General features: G+C 48.8%; 3 protein-coding genes across 5 annotated transcripts in view; 1 reads left to right on the plus strand and 2 right to left on the minus strand.

Annotated features, from left to right (window-relative positions):
• PSD2 (pleckstrin and Sec7 domain containing 2) overlaps positions 1-8,698 on the plus strand; it is a 65,688-nt gene extending 56,990 nt beyond the window's left edge. The window contains exons 13-15 of one of the 2 annotated variants that reach the window (XM_007517530.3): positions 378-522; positions 1,692-1,835; positions 5,628-8,698. In XM_007517530.3, the coding sequence (XP_007517592.1) occupies positions 378-522; positions 1,692-1,835; positions 5,628-5,837 (499 nt within the window). In that variant the 3' untranslated portion in view covers positions 5,838-8,698. The remainder of the gene's footprint in view (positions 1-377; positions 523-1,691; positions 1,836-5,627) is intronic. The other variant, XM_060179164.1, reaches the window with a different exon arrangement.
• PFDN1 (prefoldin subunit 1) overlaps positions 1-16,465 on the minus strand; it is a 964,801-nt gene that overhangs the window by 385,630 nt on the left and 562,706 nt on the right. The gene's annotated exons all lie outside the window — the stretch shown is intronic.
• The window catches only part of NRG2 (neuregulin 2), a 236,332-nt gene continuing 229,964 nt past the window's right edge, over positions 10,098-16,465 (minus strand). The window contains exons 5-8 of the mRNA XM_060179230.1: positions 14,102-14,225; positions 13,646-13,773; positions 12,682-12,909; positions 10,098-12,029 (exon numbers count right to left, since the gene is read on the minus strand). Of these exons, the coding sequence (XP_060035213.1) occupies positions 11,285-12,029; positions 12,682-12,909; positions 13,646-13,773; positions 14,102-14,225 (1,225 nt within the window). The 3' untranslated portion in view covers positions 10,098-11,284. The remainder of the gene's footprint in view (positions 12,030-12,681; positions 12,910-13,645; positions 13,774-14,101; positions 14,226-16,465) is intronic.

Raw genomic sequence — 16,465 nt, forward strand, 5'->3', positions numbered from 1 at the left:
TGTATGTGGCTGATGAGATGTTGGGACAGGGCAGGGGGGGCTGAGAGCAGATGGACCCCCTCATAGAGGTCTCATAGAACCCCCTGGACCTGCTGGCTGTAGGCCCACTAGTTCTAGGGCGATTATCTTTGGACCTGGACAGTATGGTTTTGACAGTGACAATATAGATTTTCCCGAGGACCTGGGACAAAAGAGGAGCTTCCCCACAGTGGGGGTCTGACTACTACACCTTTCTTCCCCACTCCTCCTTCTTCCCTCACTCTTGTTCACCTGTATGAAGATAGTCATGCCCTCTCTGTGCCAGGCTAGTGCTGGGACTGGGTGCTGGGTGGTGGACTGGGAGTTCTATAGTCTTCTCTCCTTTCTCCTCTCCCCAGGAGCAAAGAAGAAATGCTGTCCTGGATCCTTAGGATCAACCTAGTGGCCGCCATCTTCTCAGCCCCAGCCTTCCCAGCCGCAGTCAGCTCTATGAAGAAGTTCTGTCGGCCCCTACTGCCCTCTTGTACCACTCGTCTCTGCCAGGTATGAGTTCCTAGAATCATGGCACCACCTCCTTGGCTGCTGCCCTCATGCCAGCTCCCCAGTCAATAGCTCCCAGCTCAGACCTAATCTAATGTCTGGTCCTGGGCTCTGAGAAAGAGTGAAGGGGCAGGTCTTCCCATCCCACTGCACCCCACTCCCTTTAATTCTAGGAATGCCAAGACCACAGGCCACACAGTGTGGATGTGCTGGTATGCAGTGGTGATGGGTCTGTGGGCACCGTGCGTGTCTGGGAGTGAAAGAGGATGTGTGTGACTGGGAGCCAGAGATGTATGAGACTTGCCTAACTCCACCCAGTGCTCTCTTGCTGTCCTTACCCACACTTCTATGCTTTATTTGAAATATAAAAACAAAAACAAAAAACCGTCCCAAGCCGTCAGTATACCCAATTTTTCTAGGCTTTCATGGGGAAGAGAGGATAAAAGGTGCACCACAGTTTGAGAGGTGGAGAGCAGGGGAAACCCTTCAGAGCCCCATTCTTGTGTGCCCTTTCTTGGGTGGCTGCTTATGCCCAGAGCCCCTGTACCTGCACACACCGTGCACCCTTGAGACAGGCACACCTAGGCCATGGGGCACACACGTGGTGACTCAAGCCCATGCTACACACAAGCCCCGATGCATGCCCATGCACGCAGCCCGCTGTTTGTTCAGTATGGACCAGCACAATGTGCTGAGTGCTGGGTGTGTGCATTTGCCTGTGAGTGACATCTGCCTGTTCTGGGCTGTGAATCTTGGGACTGTGACCGTCATCTGTCCAAGAACATGAATATGAGCGTGAGTGCACCAAACAGAATGAAGAGTGAGGGGAGGCTGAGGCCAGGCTGTCCCATGTCGCAGTACATGTGTGCATGTGTTTGTACTTGTGAGTCCTTATGACTTGGGATTTGTCTGACTGTGTCTGTCTTAGGGGGTGTCTCTGTACACATTGTGAAGGCCTTATCTCCTGAGCCTAGGAGATGCATAGGAAGGAAGAAGGGGGTGCAGAAGAACCCCCCTCATCCCTGTCCAGAGCCTGGTTCAACCCCCACATATGTGATGATCTCCAGGCCTCAGGTTTCCTTTCGTGAAACAGATCTTGGTGGAATAGGATTGGACACATACCCACAACATCCTGAGAGTGGGACCTCACAGACAAGGACTTGTCTTTGCAGGAGGAGCAGCTGCGTTCCCATGAGAATAAGTTGAGGCAGGTGACTGCTGAGCTGGCTGAGCACAGGTGTCACCCAGTTGAGAGGGGCATCAAGTCCAAGGAGGCCGAGGAGAGCCGGCTGAAGGAGCATTATCTCACGTTTGAGGTGGGCCTTCCTTGGGATTGGTCACGAAGGCCAAGGCTGAGCTGGAGGAGGATGCCAGCTCCTACTGCCACTTCCCACCACTATCGCTTTGTAGCTAGGGCCTCTTAGTTTGGGGCTTCTCCACTTCTGGGACCCCTCTGAGGCAATCCTGAACCATATGTGGTTTCCTGTGAACCACTCTTTTCATTCCAGCAGCTTATATTAATCAAACAACTGTATTTTTACTGTGTGTCTCAAAGAACTGGGCTTCCCTGAACCTCTCACTGCTCTCCAAGCCCCTTCCTTACCTCCTCTTCCCTCATGGGCCTAACTTCTCAGGAAGCCTTTGCAACCAAACCATAGAGCTTTCAAGCCCTACCTGTCCATGTGACTTTGCCTTCTTGTTTCATGTTTCTCTTTCACGTATGTTTATGTCAATCAGAGTGACTCTCCCTCTCCTTGCAAGCTCTCTCTTCTTTCCATCTTGTCCTTCCTTGCCCACAGCCCTGATTCTGCTTTCTCAAATGGGACTGGCAGTGTGTGGCCATCATTGGATGGATAGAGGTGTCAACCTGGGGGAGGAATCCAGGCACATCTTATCCGGTCTCTCTCCTTCCCCTTGAATTGACCTGCACATGGGATGGACAGACATCAGACAGTGAGACTAACTCTGAACCAGGAAGCCCCAAGAGCAGGGACAGGAAGTCACCAATCTCTTTTTCTAGATTTCCACATAGATTTTCTTGTGCATGAACACATGTGCATTCAGCCAGGTGTAACACATAAATTTTTCTTTTTCTTTTTTTCCACATAAATTTTCTATTGAGGTGTTGAGAAGAAGGAAGAAAGGAGAGAATTCCAGGATGGATCCTGGTCTTTGGAAGGTTAGGGATACACACATGCACATATTTAAGGGTTTTATTTATTGGGTAGAGGCAGAGAGAAGAGGAAGAAAGGAAGGGGACTGAGACAGAGAGACACCTGCACCACTGCTTCACTGCTTGTGAAGCATCCCACCAGTAGGTGGGGACTGGAGGCTTGAACCTGTATCTTGTGTACTTTACTGGATGTGCCACAGTCCAGTCCTGTTTTTTTTTTTTTTCTTTTGAGAGAGGGAGGGAGAGAGAAAGAATGGCATATAAAGATCTAGACCACAAGTGCTCTGGTATATGCAGTGCTGGAGATCAAATCAAGAGCCACATGCATGCAAGTTCTGTGCTCTGCCTGCTGGGCTACCTCCCTAGCCATGCTCTTGACCTTTTGAAAGACATAAAGTTCTGTAGCTTTGGGAATTCTTCTCAGATCCACGCTGTCTACAACATAAAAAAAAAAAAGTGGTTGCAAAGCCACAGTGGATTGATCTCACTGGTTGCAGGTATGGTTCTTATTTACTCCCCTGTATTGATTAACTTAATCCTCATGTCAACTCTGAAATGGATGCTGCTCTTTTCAGATGGGGAAACAGGCTCAGTGAGGTTGGATCACTTGCCTCGAGGTGGCACAGTTAGTGCTTGATTGTGGGTTCTGTGTTCTGGTCTTTCTCATTCCTTCCTGGCTTGACTGGAGTGTGGGGTGAGGGGTTAGGAATGGGGAAGGTAAAGCCCTCACACTGTAGGGATTTTCTGATCATGTGACTGAGATGGGAGAGAACAGGTCCTCCTGACTCTTAGTGTTCTTTCTAAATGAAAAATGAAAAGTTGGGCCCAGGAGACCTTAGGTATATATGTACAAGGCCCTGGCCATATTCTCAGGTGCCACATTTAAAATGCTAATAAAATAGGGAGTCAGGTGGTAGTGCAGCGGGTTAAGTGCACATGGCGTGAAGCGCAAGGACCAGCTAAGGATCCCAGTTCGAGCCCCTGGCTCCCCACCTGCAGGGGGAGTCCCTTCATAAGCGGTGAAGCAGGTCTGCAGGTGTCTATCTGTCTCTCCCCCTCTCTGTCTTCCCCTCCTCTCTCCATTTCTCTCTGTCCTACTGAATAACAATGACATCAATAACAACAATAATAATTACAACAATAAAACAACAAGGGCAACAAAAGGGAAAATAAATATATAAATAAATATTAAAAATGCTAATAAAATACAACACTTGCTATTGTCTGCTTTTGTTTTTAATAGTAATTATACGAATAAGTGACACTAAGCATCCTTCTGTGTGTTTACCATTTGTATATCTCTTTGGAGAAATGTCTATTTAAATCCTTAGTCAAATTTTTAATTTAGTGGTTTGTTTTTTTGTGTTCAGTTGTAGGAGTTTTTAATATACTAGATACTAGGTCCTTATTTAGGATACATATACATGTGTGCATGTATATATGTATACGTATATATATATATATATATTTTTTTTTTTTAGTGCCACCATTCCTGGCAGCCATTTATTCCTTTCTTCCTCTTTCTTTCTTTCCTTTCTTTCTTCTTTCCTTTCCTTTTTTCTTCCTTCCTCTTTTTTCTTTTTTTTTTATATATTTATTTTATTTATTTTTTCCCTTTTGTTGCCCTTGTTGTTTTATTGTTGTAGTTATTATTGTTGTTGGATAGGACAGAGAGAAATGGAGAGAGGAGGGGAAGACAGAGAGGAGGAGAGAAAGATAGACACCTGCAGACCTGCTTCACCGCCTGTGAAGCGACTCCCCTGCAGGTGGGGAGCCGGGGTTTGAACCGGGATCCTTATGCTGGTCTTTGTGCTTTGCGCCACCTGCACTTAGCCCGCTGTACTACAGCCCGACTCCCCTCTTTTTGTCTTTTTTATATGTGATAGGACAGAGAAAAATTGAGAGGAAAGGGGGGCAAATAGTGAGAAAGAGATAGAGAAAGAGAGGGAAAGAGAAAGCTGTAGCACTGCTTCACTCGTGAAGCTTCTTCTCTGTAGGTCAGGACCAGAAGCTAGCACCCAGATCCTTGTGCATGGTAACATGTGCACTTAATCAGTGTACTTCCACCTGTTAATTCTTTGTTTTTACCAGACCACCACTCGGCTCTGTGATTCTGGTGGTTCTGGGATGAAACCTGAGACCTCACATATCTAAATTCTGTGCACTGCTGCTATACTGTCTTCCCAGCTCAGAGAGATGATTTGCAAATACTTTCTCCCATTTTATAGGCTGTCTTTTCACTCTGTTGCATCTTTTGATAAAAACAAAAGTTGATGGGGGTGGTCTTGTCAGTGTTTCCATTTTATAAATATAGTAAGAAAAAACCCCAAAGTTTAATTTTGACATAATATTATTTTTCTATTCTTGTTTTTGATACTTTTAGTGGCATATCCAAGGAGTTATATGTTCATTTGGATATTTAAAATAACAAGTTCAATTTCTTTTAAAAAATTATTCTTAAAATTTTTTTTATATTTATTTTCCCTTTTGTTGCCCTTGTTGTCTTTTTGTTGTTGTAGTTATTATTGTTGTTGTTATTGATGTCATTGTTGTTGGATAGGACAGAGAGAAATGGAGAGAGGAGGGGAAGACAGAGGGGGGAGAGAAAGATAGACACCTGCAGACCTGCTTCACCACCTGTGAAGTGACTCCCCTGCAGGTGGGGAGCTGGGGGCTCGAACTGGGATCCTTACCCCAGTCCTTGCACTGTGCACCGCGTGCGCTTAACCCACTGCACTACCACCCGACTCCCAACAAGTGCAATTTCTGTGCCTGTCCCTTGCCTATTTTTATTGGATTATCTATCTCTCTTTTATTGATTTTTTTTAGAGCTTTCTGAATATTAAGGAGATTTATCTTGTCATAAAGGTACAAATATTTTTTGCTGTTGCAATTTCTTGTTTGCCTTTTGACTTTTTCTCTGTTCTTTTCCCAGAAAAGCCGTTATGAGACCTATATCCACCTTCTGGCTGTGAAAATTAAAGTGGGCTCAGATGACCTGGAGCGAATTGAGGCCCGGCTGGCCACCCTGGAAGGGGATGACCCTTCTCTCCGCAAGACACACTCAAGTCCTGCTCTCAGCCAGGGCCATGGGACTGTGACTGGCAGCAAAGCCACAAAGGATGCCACTGGACCTGACACTTAGCTGGCATGAATGGGTAGGGCCCAGACGCTGGCACATGCCCCCAGAGGGGTCCGTGAGCACAATTCCAGTCAGGGGCCACTTGGACCAGCTCCACACAGTTGATGGACAGCTAGAGGGGTGAAAAGAGGCCCATGGGCCAAGGAGATGAAGATGCCACTCATGGTATTGATCTTCTTACATTCTGGGACTTCCCTGGGCTTCAGACCCCCTCAGCCCTGGCATTCCTTTCCACCACAGAGCCTCATTTTGTAGGCAAGCTGTGCGCATGTTCCAGACATCATGTCCCTGGAGGAACAGGAAGGGTGCTTGTCCCCTCACAAGTTCTTTACTTCCTAGCCTCTGTTGCTGAGGGCAAATCTTAACTCTAGATCTCATCTTGGACTCCCTACTCTTTTTCTCCTTCTACTTCTTCTTCTTCTTCCTCCTCCTCCTCCCTTTTATTTGACCAGCAGCAGGTCTGCAGACCACCAGCACTGCCCTCTCCTCCATTAACCCAGCGGTCTGGAACCATGACCTATTCTCCTGCCTCCCATCGCAATAATCCAGGACCTGGGCCCACTCTCTTGAAGCCAAGCTGTCTCCAGTCATCTCATTTTTTCATCACTTGAGGTCACCACTGCTTTCTTTTGTATGGACATAAATGTATAGATATATAAGAATTATATACAAATATATAAGGGAACCCCTTTAAAGGTGGTTTTAGAACTGATTATCAGGTAGAGAATAAAATAAGATGAAGGAAAGTCTTCATGCAGTTGTTAGTAAGGAAGGCTGGATGAAGATGGCCCTGACTTCTAGGCGAGAAGCTGGAGATAGTGCTGACCTCCTTCCACCCCATTTCCCCTTCCGGCTGACCTGTGATTTACACTGCCCTTACAGTTGCTGTTTTGGAGTAGACTGTTTGTGCCACCCCTTAGGCCCTGCGAGCATCTTGGTCTGTGAGTAAGATGGGACCATGGCCCTGCTTATTCTTTGGACTTTATGTCGGTGCTGCTAGGTCTCTGAACTCCAGAGGTGGCTTCTTGTCACAGGAATAAAAGACACTCTGCCTTGCAAATAGATAACTTGCCAACAAGTCCAAAGATGTCTGATGAGAGAAAGTTATGGAAACCATTAATTTTTGGTCTTGGGAAAAGGTGAATGTCAAGTTGCTGATTGTTTATTAGGCAATGTTTCTTCTGGTGACTCAGAAGTGTTATAAGGACATGTCTGGGAAGGACAGAAAAGTTTGTCACATGATGATCATAGATTAGTGTCCTTTAAGCTATGCATTCTCCAACCTGGCAAGTGGTGGGGATGATGATACCATCAGTGTGCAGCTGTGATAAGCAAATCCTCTGTTTCCTAAATCACTGCACGTTAGCTAGCAGTTTGACCACAGAGGTGACATATTTAGTTAATAAGCTAAGTCAGCCTTGCAAAGATACCCAGCATTTATAAATCCACTTATACTTGACAAGTCTATGGAGAAGTGTAATGACTTAAACCCAGGTTATTTAATTTGGATCACTTGAAGAGTATTTTCTATCTGAGCCATATGGCCCCTTTGTTTTGTTGAGTGGGAAGTAAATGCTCATTTAAATGAAAGAGCACTTTACCAACCTAGAAGAGCTCTCTGTACTTTTTCCTTGGCTGTCTCAAAGGTCCTTTGATTGTGTGGGGCAGCTTCCTACCTTCTACTTCATGAGAGCAGGTGAGAGAGTAGAGGAGGAAGCTCTGTCTAGATGTGCTTTCCTGAGCACTAGTTGTGCCTCCCAACAGTTAAAAAAAATTTTAGTTCACCTTCTTAATTGTATAATTATTTATTGTAAATTATATACATGTACTACTGTACTAAAATATTATGTACATTATAAAACATACACAAAAATAGAAATTTAAAAAAGATGAGATGAAAATAAATCTAAATCAAAATTCTAATATTTTTTCCTGCATTCTAATGGACCATCATGTTCCCCCCACAATCTATGCCCTTAATATGCCCGTTTTCCAGGACTAACCAAATCCAGAGGCTGGAGGACTACAGATGAGATGCAATAAGTGGTCTGAGCCACCTCATAGTCCTGGGAAGTAGTCGCAGGTTTTTAGGTCTCCTGGGGCCTGACTCCTAATGACAGCATCTCTTGCACCTTCGTCCTCTCAATGAAGGTTAACTGCTGGATTCTGGGCATACTGTGGTGAGAAAAGGATTGGACCAATTTGCTGTCCGCATGGGGCTCACATTCTAGTTGAGAGTGCGACAATCAGTCAGTCACCATTAGCAGATGGGACTCTGGGAAACTGGGAGATAATCCAAAAATGATCTGGCAGAGGAGAATTGGAGGAGTGGGGAAGATAATTTGACTCAAATTGCCTGAATGTCCTAAGGAAAACCATGCCGTAGTAGGGAAGTCACTGAACTGAGCTACACCTTTTTCTGATAAAACATACAAAGATGCCCTAAGGCAGAAGTCTGAGCCATAGAGAGGAGAAGGAGCCTCTCAGGTCACCCCAGCTCTCAGATACCACTCATACTCATGTGGCGTGGCTCATGTGACTCAGAGTCAAGGGAACTACATTAGGTTTGAGTATTCTACTCTCAGATAATACCTTTGAATTCAAAGCAGGTAAGAAAAGTATTAAATATGGTTATGTAAAGATCAGTAAGTTCAAGAGGTCATTCAGAATTAGTTGGAGTCACATAGAGTTCTTTAGGGTCAGGGAGATTCTGACTAGAAATTTAGAAGGCTCAGTGCCTTCAGAAGAGTCAAATGAGGACACTAAGCTGCATCGAGAAGCTAGTAGGTTCAGCAAGAGGTCATTCATAATTGTTTGGGGTCATGAAAAGGTCACTAAATTGAATAAAAGGTCATTCAGAATAACTTGGTGTCATAGTTCACTGGGGCCATTGGTGCTGGAATATTTAGCAGGTACCAACTCAGGGTTCTCAGAAAGGTCAAATGATGATACTAAGTTGGGTCAATGGGTTCACCAAGAACACCCAGTACTATCTGGGGTCATACAGAGCTCAGTGATATAAAGGAATTACTGGCCCTCAGAAAAATTTAAAGTCAACAGCAAACTCTGAACCCGCAGAGGGATCTGAATGAGATAATCAAGTGGGAACTGGAAAAGTCAGCAAATTGCAGGTTTATAACATTTAGTTCATTATTTTCCTTTGTTTCTTTATAGCAAGTACTTTTTTCCAGTGCCCCCACAATGAATACAACTTTAGTTCTTTCTCCATCACCTCCCTTTCATTCAGGTTTTGTCTCTCTGTGACTGAAGAATGCAAGGCACAGCACATCGTCATTACCATCATCAGATTAGCCATTAAAAGGCATCATGTGCCAGAAGCAGTACTGGGTGCTTTTACACATGCAATCTCCTCAGCAACCCTGTGAGGTAGGTAATAGCATCACCATTTCATAGCTGAGGAAACGAGGGCCTAGAGAGTCACAGGGAGACTAGTGAAGGACCGAGCTGGGATTTGCACTTAGGTTCTGCTGACACTTAAGCCTCTCAACCCTAATTCTCTCTGTAAGGTCTCCAAACTGACCAAACACATCTGCGGGGCATTTGCGTGCATGCGTGCACACACATGACAACCACTTGAACTCTTTGGATAGAAGACTCCCTCATGGTTTGGCTGAAACCTAATGGCTCCTGGCACTGGGTACAGGTTTAATAGTCAATGAGGGGAAAGGCTGCTTAACCCTGGATCTCCATCTGCTTCCTCTATGTCTGCAACCATGTGCTCGGCATCAGGCTTGGACAAGCCTTGGCTCTGAGGGGGAATAAGCTGAGGAAAGCGCAACACCCTGTGGGTTTACAAGCCGCAGCATCTGTGGTCCTTCTGGCAGCTGGGGACATCCACTATGCCACTTTGCATGTCCAGACTTTGCCTGTGACATGCCTCAGGCCCCAAGGGTCATCTTACCCCAGCTGCCCCAATGCCAACTGCACAACCCTTTCCTCTTCACCCACCTAGGCCCGGAAACTGTTGCCTTAGTCCGACCCCTGTAGCTCCAGGGCAGGAATTGGGCCAAGGATCTGAGGCTGAGCTCAAAGCACAGTAATTTGCGTCAGCCTCTTGGCCAGGTTCCCCAGCTGCCAGGGGGGACACCTTGTGAATGTTCTCAGAAGAGGGAGGGAGGTTGCAGCCTGTCCTGGGAGCTGGCCAGGGAGACAGGAAATAGGGTCTCTTCCTCTCAGAACTCCATCGGAGTCCTTGTCCTGTCTTCCCTCCTCACCTGGGGGCTAGGCACACACAGTCAAACATGAGTTATTTCTGATTTTATTTATAATATAAAAACGTTCAAGTGTCAACAGTCAGGAGTTTGGACATTTCAGGGCAGGATTCCCATTTGTTCACTTGGGATTATTTTTTAAACAATAACCTTTTTTTTTTCTTTGACAATTTAGTAGTGGACCCAGTTTTGGTGAGTGAGGGGACAAAGCTGGAGAGGAAGTGGAAATCATAGGTGATCTGGGGGGCTGGGAATGAGGGCTGTGAGAAGAAAACGGTGTTACTTTATTGCTAAAAGGGAATCAAATACATTGTGGAGTGGCTCTTCTCGGTCCCAGCAGTGACCATGCATCCAATCTAAAGAATCTGAAATGCAAAGGACATGCAGGCATAAAGTAGAAAAGACAACCTGTAAACGAAGGTGCTGCAGAGGACGGAGGGGCATCCTGGAGGCCTGACGGGGAGGAGGAGCCACGAACGTGGGGGCCGTGGCAGAGCTGCCCCCTCCCTGGGGCCAGGGCTATTGGGAAGCCCCCTTTCTCAATGCCCTTAGCAGCTGTGAGGAGCGGGGAGGCCCCCTCCCCATTCTGGTTGCTGTCGCTGGGCCTTGGTACCCCCTGGACCGCACCCCGCCCTGCCTCTGGCTCCCAGCCTCGGATCCCTGCCCTCCACTCAGGGGGTCCAGGACTCAGGACCTTGCAAGGGGGCAAAGCTTCATTTCTTTCCTGGGAGGTACGGGGGGAGGGGGGGTTCAATCCCTGACTGTCCTCAACCCCACGCCGCAAGCCCTGCAGCCTCTCCTTTCTCCCACCCCGCCAGCTGGGATCCCCACAGTCCCCCCCCCCCCCCCGCACCGCACCGCACACCCCAGACTTCTCTCCAGGAGCTCCAGATTAGCGTACAGCAAAAGGCACCACAATATAGGTTTCTATTAAAGAGTCAAAAAAATTGGCCCATCTCTCTTATTTTTTTTGTTGTTTCTTTTTTTTTTTTCCGAAGCTGTAAATCAGGATGTTACATATAAATAGTTTCCCTATAAAAACGTCTTTGCCATTAGCTAGTATTATAAGACAATTTTTTTTTGCTAAAATGAAAATAAAACATTTTGTTATACCTTTTTTTTTCCTTTTATAGAAAATAAAAATATTTTTTTTATTTCTGTGTTTCCTCCTCTCTCTCGGGCGGTCGCGTCTGTCTGTGGCGGCGGGGCGGGCGGGCCCTAGAGGGGCGCCGAGTCCTGCGTGGCCCGCGGGGGCCCGCGGCTGTGTCTGCTGCTGGCGCGCGTGCTGTGACTGTCCAGCGAGTAGTAAGTCCTGCTGTCGGCCGCGGGGCACAGCGGCGGCGAGTCCGAGCGCAGCGCGTCGTGGGCGGCGCGCAGGCCGAGGAAGGGCGTGCTCTCGGCCGCCAGCGCCCCGTCCGCGTCGTCCGCGTCGTCGTCCGAGGCCGAGCCGCAGCCCGAGCCGCTGCTCAGCGACAGCGAGTCCCGCGCCGCGCGTGCGCGCTGCGTCGCCAGCCCATTGAGGCGCGAGCGGCGCCAGCGCCGGGGCCCCGCCGACGTCCTGCGGGACGCGCCGCGGGCGCGCGGCCGGGGCGGCGGCGGGGGCGCGCACTCCTGCGTGGTCTCGTACTCGTCGTCCTCGGGGATGCGGAAGGGGCTGGCGGGCAGGCTGCCTAGGCTGCCGCCCAGTGCGTAGGCCCCGCGCCGCGACCCCGCTGCTGCCGGGTAGTAGTAGCTGTCGTAGCTGCGCTGCATGTCTGCGCCGGGCCCGGGCCCCGGGGGAGCCGGCTGCCGCAGGAGCGGCTGCTGCTCAGCCAGGCGGTAGCTGATGGGCGCGGCGGGGGGCAGCGACACGGCGTGCGCCGAGTTGGGGGACGTGATCTCGAAAGTGGGGACCTGCGTGGCCAGCGAGTAGTGGAAGTCCACGGGGGAGAGGCGCGCGGGCGTGGTCAGGGCCGACACGTACCTGCGGGGACAGGCGGGTCAGTGCGCAGGCGCGAGAGAGCCCGCAGCGTCCCCCCCCCCCCCCCCCCCGCAGGCCCTCACAGGAACATGTCATCCTGCCTGGGAATCTGGCACCAAAGGGAATTTGTAGTGCTTGCTGCACCCGCTTCTCGGGAGCCCAACGGCGGCTTGATATCTGGGGACCTACTGCCAAGGCCTGCGGTGGTTCTTGGCTCATGCCCAGCCTGCAGAAGTCAGTCTCTTTACAGACAACCTCCCCTCCACTGTCCACTCAACTTGACCGACCTCAGTGTTCTTCTGGGACATGGGCCCTCTTAGGTGACACTAGAGTAGGATAACCCTATGTTCTGGTGTGTCCAGGACAGCCCATTTGTTCCTCGTGTTTCAGTGCAATTATTAGCATCCCCCTACTCCCCCACCTCCATCTTAAAAATGTCCTAGAATTAAGTTAGGTGGTAACTTCATACCAGGGTCCACAGATTTGGCTCCAATCCTAGTCTGTCACCGACAAGCCCACCCTGACTAGGTCACCCTGTGTGTTCCATTGAAAAATGGGGATGAGGCTGTTGGGTGTGTCTCTGACATGTCCTAGGTTTAAGCCCTTTGCCAGCGGTGCCAGCCAGGCCTGGTCAGGTCATGGGGTAGGAACTGACCTCTCGCTGTGTGGGGAGTCTCTCAGGGAGTCGATGGAGTCGTGGTACGGTGGCATGGTGGCCCTGCATCGCTCCTCCAGGCTGTAGGCTGCTGCCCGCCGGGCCCGGGCCTCTATGCATGCAGGGCTGTTGCACTTGCTGGTGCCCACTGATGACAGCATGATGCCTGACTGGGAGTCAGAGGTCAGGCTCTCCGAGTGCTCCAGGCTCCACGTGTGGCTCTCATGCCTGGGGACATCAGGTGTGGCATCAGGAATGGACAGGCAGCCTAGCGGGTGTGGACCCAGGCTTGCCACCTCAGCTGCCCCTCCCCCTGGATGTAGTATCATAAATGCCCAACTCCAATATGGGGAAGGGGAGAGGTGACTGGGTCCTGTGAATGGGTGAACTGCAACAGGCAGATCTCTTCCTTCCTTCCTGCAAACACCCCCCCCCCCCCCAGACTCACCCTGTCTGGGGTCCTGCCACCCCCATGGTCCTAAGCCACCTATCTCAGGAACACAGCCCAAGGGGCTAATCTGTGGGGATTTGTTATTCCAGGGAAGAAAGGACCCAACCATGTTATTTAATGTTACTGTATGAGCCCTTGTATTTGTATGGACAGGCTCTCCACTTCTGGAGAGAAGATAGCCAAAGTGGATTAGGGTTCATGTGGGCAACACAGGAAAGAGCGGTAAGCAGTCCTGGCTGAGTGAGTAGGACCTTTGTGCCAGACCTAACTCAGCTAAGTGTGAGGGGAAAGCTTAGCACCTCATTCCTTTGGGGGCTGGTTTAGACTGCAAAGGGGAAGCCAACCAGTGCCCCGAGGATCTGTATGAACTTTTAGTGGTAGGTTCTTGTTTGAAGTCCCCACCTCCACCTTCTGCTCAGAGGAACCCTCACTGTAGAGCCTAGCCTGGTGGGGGAGCTTGTGTGCTGTGTGGGGACATGAGGCTGCACGTCTGTGAGAGCCCCTGGGACCCACCTGTGGCTGGAAGTGGGTGTGGCCGTGGAGCAGTGGTGAGAAGGGGAGCAGGAGTGACTCCCAGAAAAGGTGGTCTCAGTTTCCCTCCGGATGACATGGTCTGTGGCTGGCACATTCTTGGAGATATACTGGAACAAAGAGAGAGTTGGGTGGGTGGGTGGGGGGAGTCAGTGACAGGTGACCAAGTTGGCCCTCCTTGCTGATGAAGATGGTGCTGCTTCAGGTTGAGGGGAAGGTGGCCACTGGGTAAGTGACTTGGTATTGGGATAGTGGCCCTCCTAAGTCACCATGCACCCTCCCCTTCCTTAAAGAAGTGGGTAAAGTGAAGCCAGTCAGCCTAATGAGATGTGGCTAGCCTAGCAGACAAGCCTGAAAACAGGGCTGGCTGACTGCCACCCAGGGCTGTCCCTTGGGGGTGGGGGTGTGAGGGCTCAGGGGCTGGGGAACACCACTCACATCTGCCATCTGGATCTCCTCAGGGTCCAGCCGGGGATGGCTGGGTCCATTGGCCAAGCTCCGATTCTGGTGGGCTGGGCACATGTTCTGCCGGAGATGGTTGTGCATCTGTTTCCGTTGCTTTCTGTACAGGGGATGGGTGCGTTAGCTCAGCCCTCCTCCATACATGAACCCCCCCAGCTGCTGCTCCACGAGACACTCTACTATCTCCATGGCTGTCTGTAGCCACTGCTCTCCCCAGTGCTCACCCAGGACCCTTCTGCTTCCCTCAGCCATCACCACCAGCCTGAATTCAGCAGGACTGGAGCATAATAATGGCAATCTTTGGCTCTGCTGAGAGAGTAGAACTCCACTGGTTTCTAGCTGACAAGCTTGGGCACATTACTTAAGTTCTACACCCTTCCTTCCCCTTTTCTATGAAAGCCTATTCAAAGATAGTTGCAGGTTTTTAAGAGCAAAGGAAATACACAGTGCTGGCCTCCTCAATTCATTTGATTATTTATTTATTTATTTATTTATTTATTTATTTATTTATTATGTGCCAGATGGTGTTTTGGAGCAGAAGAGGAGAAAGGGATGAGCCCTGCCATCATGGAATTACCACGCCAGTAGGAGAGGCTGATGATAACACAGAAACACACAGACAGGATACTTTTAGCAAAATGCTAGGAAGAAAATAATGCAGGATGCTGGGGTTAAAGAATCAAGACATGAAGCACTTGATACATGTTTTCTGTAACCAACAAGTCTGATCAGACTACTCCTATTTAAAACCCCTCCTTGACCCTCAGTATTCATCTCTCCCCTGGACCCTCTCTCTCACTGCCCTCTCCCTAGCCCCATTGTCTGTTTCCCCTACACCCCTTCTTTCTATCCTCTGACCTTTGCACACTTCTACACTTTCTCTGTTCATCTCACAGACTAAGTGTTCCTCCCCAAGGAGATTTCCTAGCTTCTGTCCAAGGACACCCTTGAAATGTGTCCCCTGACACTGGACCTCTTGCTTAGAGCACTGACCATGTTTGGTGCAAGGTCTGGTGGCCAGTAGGTATTGAATGAAACTTTGTTGAAGAAATTAGTAAATTCAGGTGTGTGTGTGTGTGTGTGTGTGTGTGTGTGTGTGTGTGTAAAGGGGGTTTGTCCTCCTACCCAATTCCTGGCCTCTATATTTGGGTTCAGTCTCCTTTGGGCTTCCTGAGGCCTTTATTCCCTGTCCTGGACTCTTCTAGAACAAGGTTGTGTATGGCTTAGATTCCATGGATAGGGGCAGGGGGCAGGTGGTATAATAACTGGTAAAGCATAGAAGTTATCCAGTGCAAGGATTTGGGTTCGAGCCTCTGGTCCCCACCTGCAAGGGATGAGGGGGAATTTCACAAGCAGTGCTGCAGGTGTCTTTCTCTGATCTATTTTTCTCTCTGTCTCTATCACAATTAAAAATGAACAAATGGGGGGCCTGAGTAGTGCACTGGGTTAAGTGCACATAGTGTGAAGAGCAGGGACAGGCTCAACGATCCCGCTTTGAGCCCCCAGATCCCTACCTGCGGGTGGGTGCTTCACAGGCAGTGAAGCAGGTTTGCAAGTGTCTATCTCTCATCCTTTCTGTCTTTCTCTCCTCAATTTATCTCTGTCCTATTCAACAACAACAGCAGCATCAGCAACAACAACAATGGTGGAAAAAAGACGGCTGCCAGCAGCAGTGGATTCATAGTGCAGACATGATCCCCAGCAATAACTCTGGAGGCAAAAAAAAAAAAAAAGAACAAAATGGGGGTCAGGCAGTGGAATACCTGGACCTGGTTGAGCACACACATTACAATGTGAAAGGACCTGGATTTTGAGCCCCCATTCTATACCTGCAGGGAGGAAGCTTCACAAGCAGTGAAACATGTCTGCAGGTGTCTCTTTCTCTTTCTCTCTCTGTCTCCCACTGTCCTCTTTCAATTTTTCTGTCCTATCAAAATAGAAAAAATTAAAAAGGAAAAAAAACCCCTGACACTTATGGACATCTAATTTTTGACAGTGGGGCCCAAACTATTAAATGGAGTAAGGAGAGTCTGTTCAATAAATGTTGTTGGAACATTGGGTAGAAACACTCAGAAGAATGAAACTGAACCACTATATCTCACCAGAAACAAAAATAAATTCCAAATGGATTAAGGACTTGAATATTAGACCAGAAACTATGAAATACTTAGAGGAAAATATTAGTGGAACTCTTTTCCACCTAAATTTCATAGGCATCTTTAAGGATACAAATCCAGTTGCAAGGAAGCCAAAGAAAGAAAGAAAGAAAGAAAGAGAAAAAGAAAGAAAGGGAGAAAAGAAAGGAAGGGAAAGGAAATGAAAAATGACTGCCAGGGGCAA

Source organism: Erinaceus europaeus, chromosome 2 (genome assembly GCF_950295315.1).
Source record: "Erinaceus europaeus chromosome 2, mEriEur2.1, whole genome shotgun sequence".
In the NCBI taxonomy this organism is placed as follows: Eukaryota; Metazoa; Chordata; class Mammalia; order Eulipotyphla; family Erinaceidae; genus Erinaceus; species Erinaceus europaeus.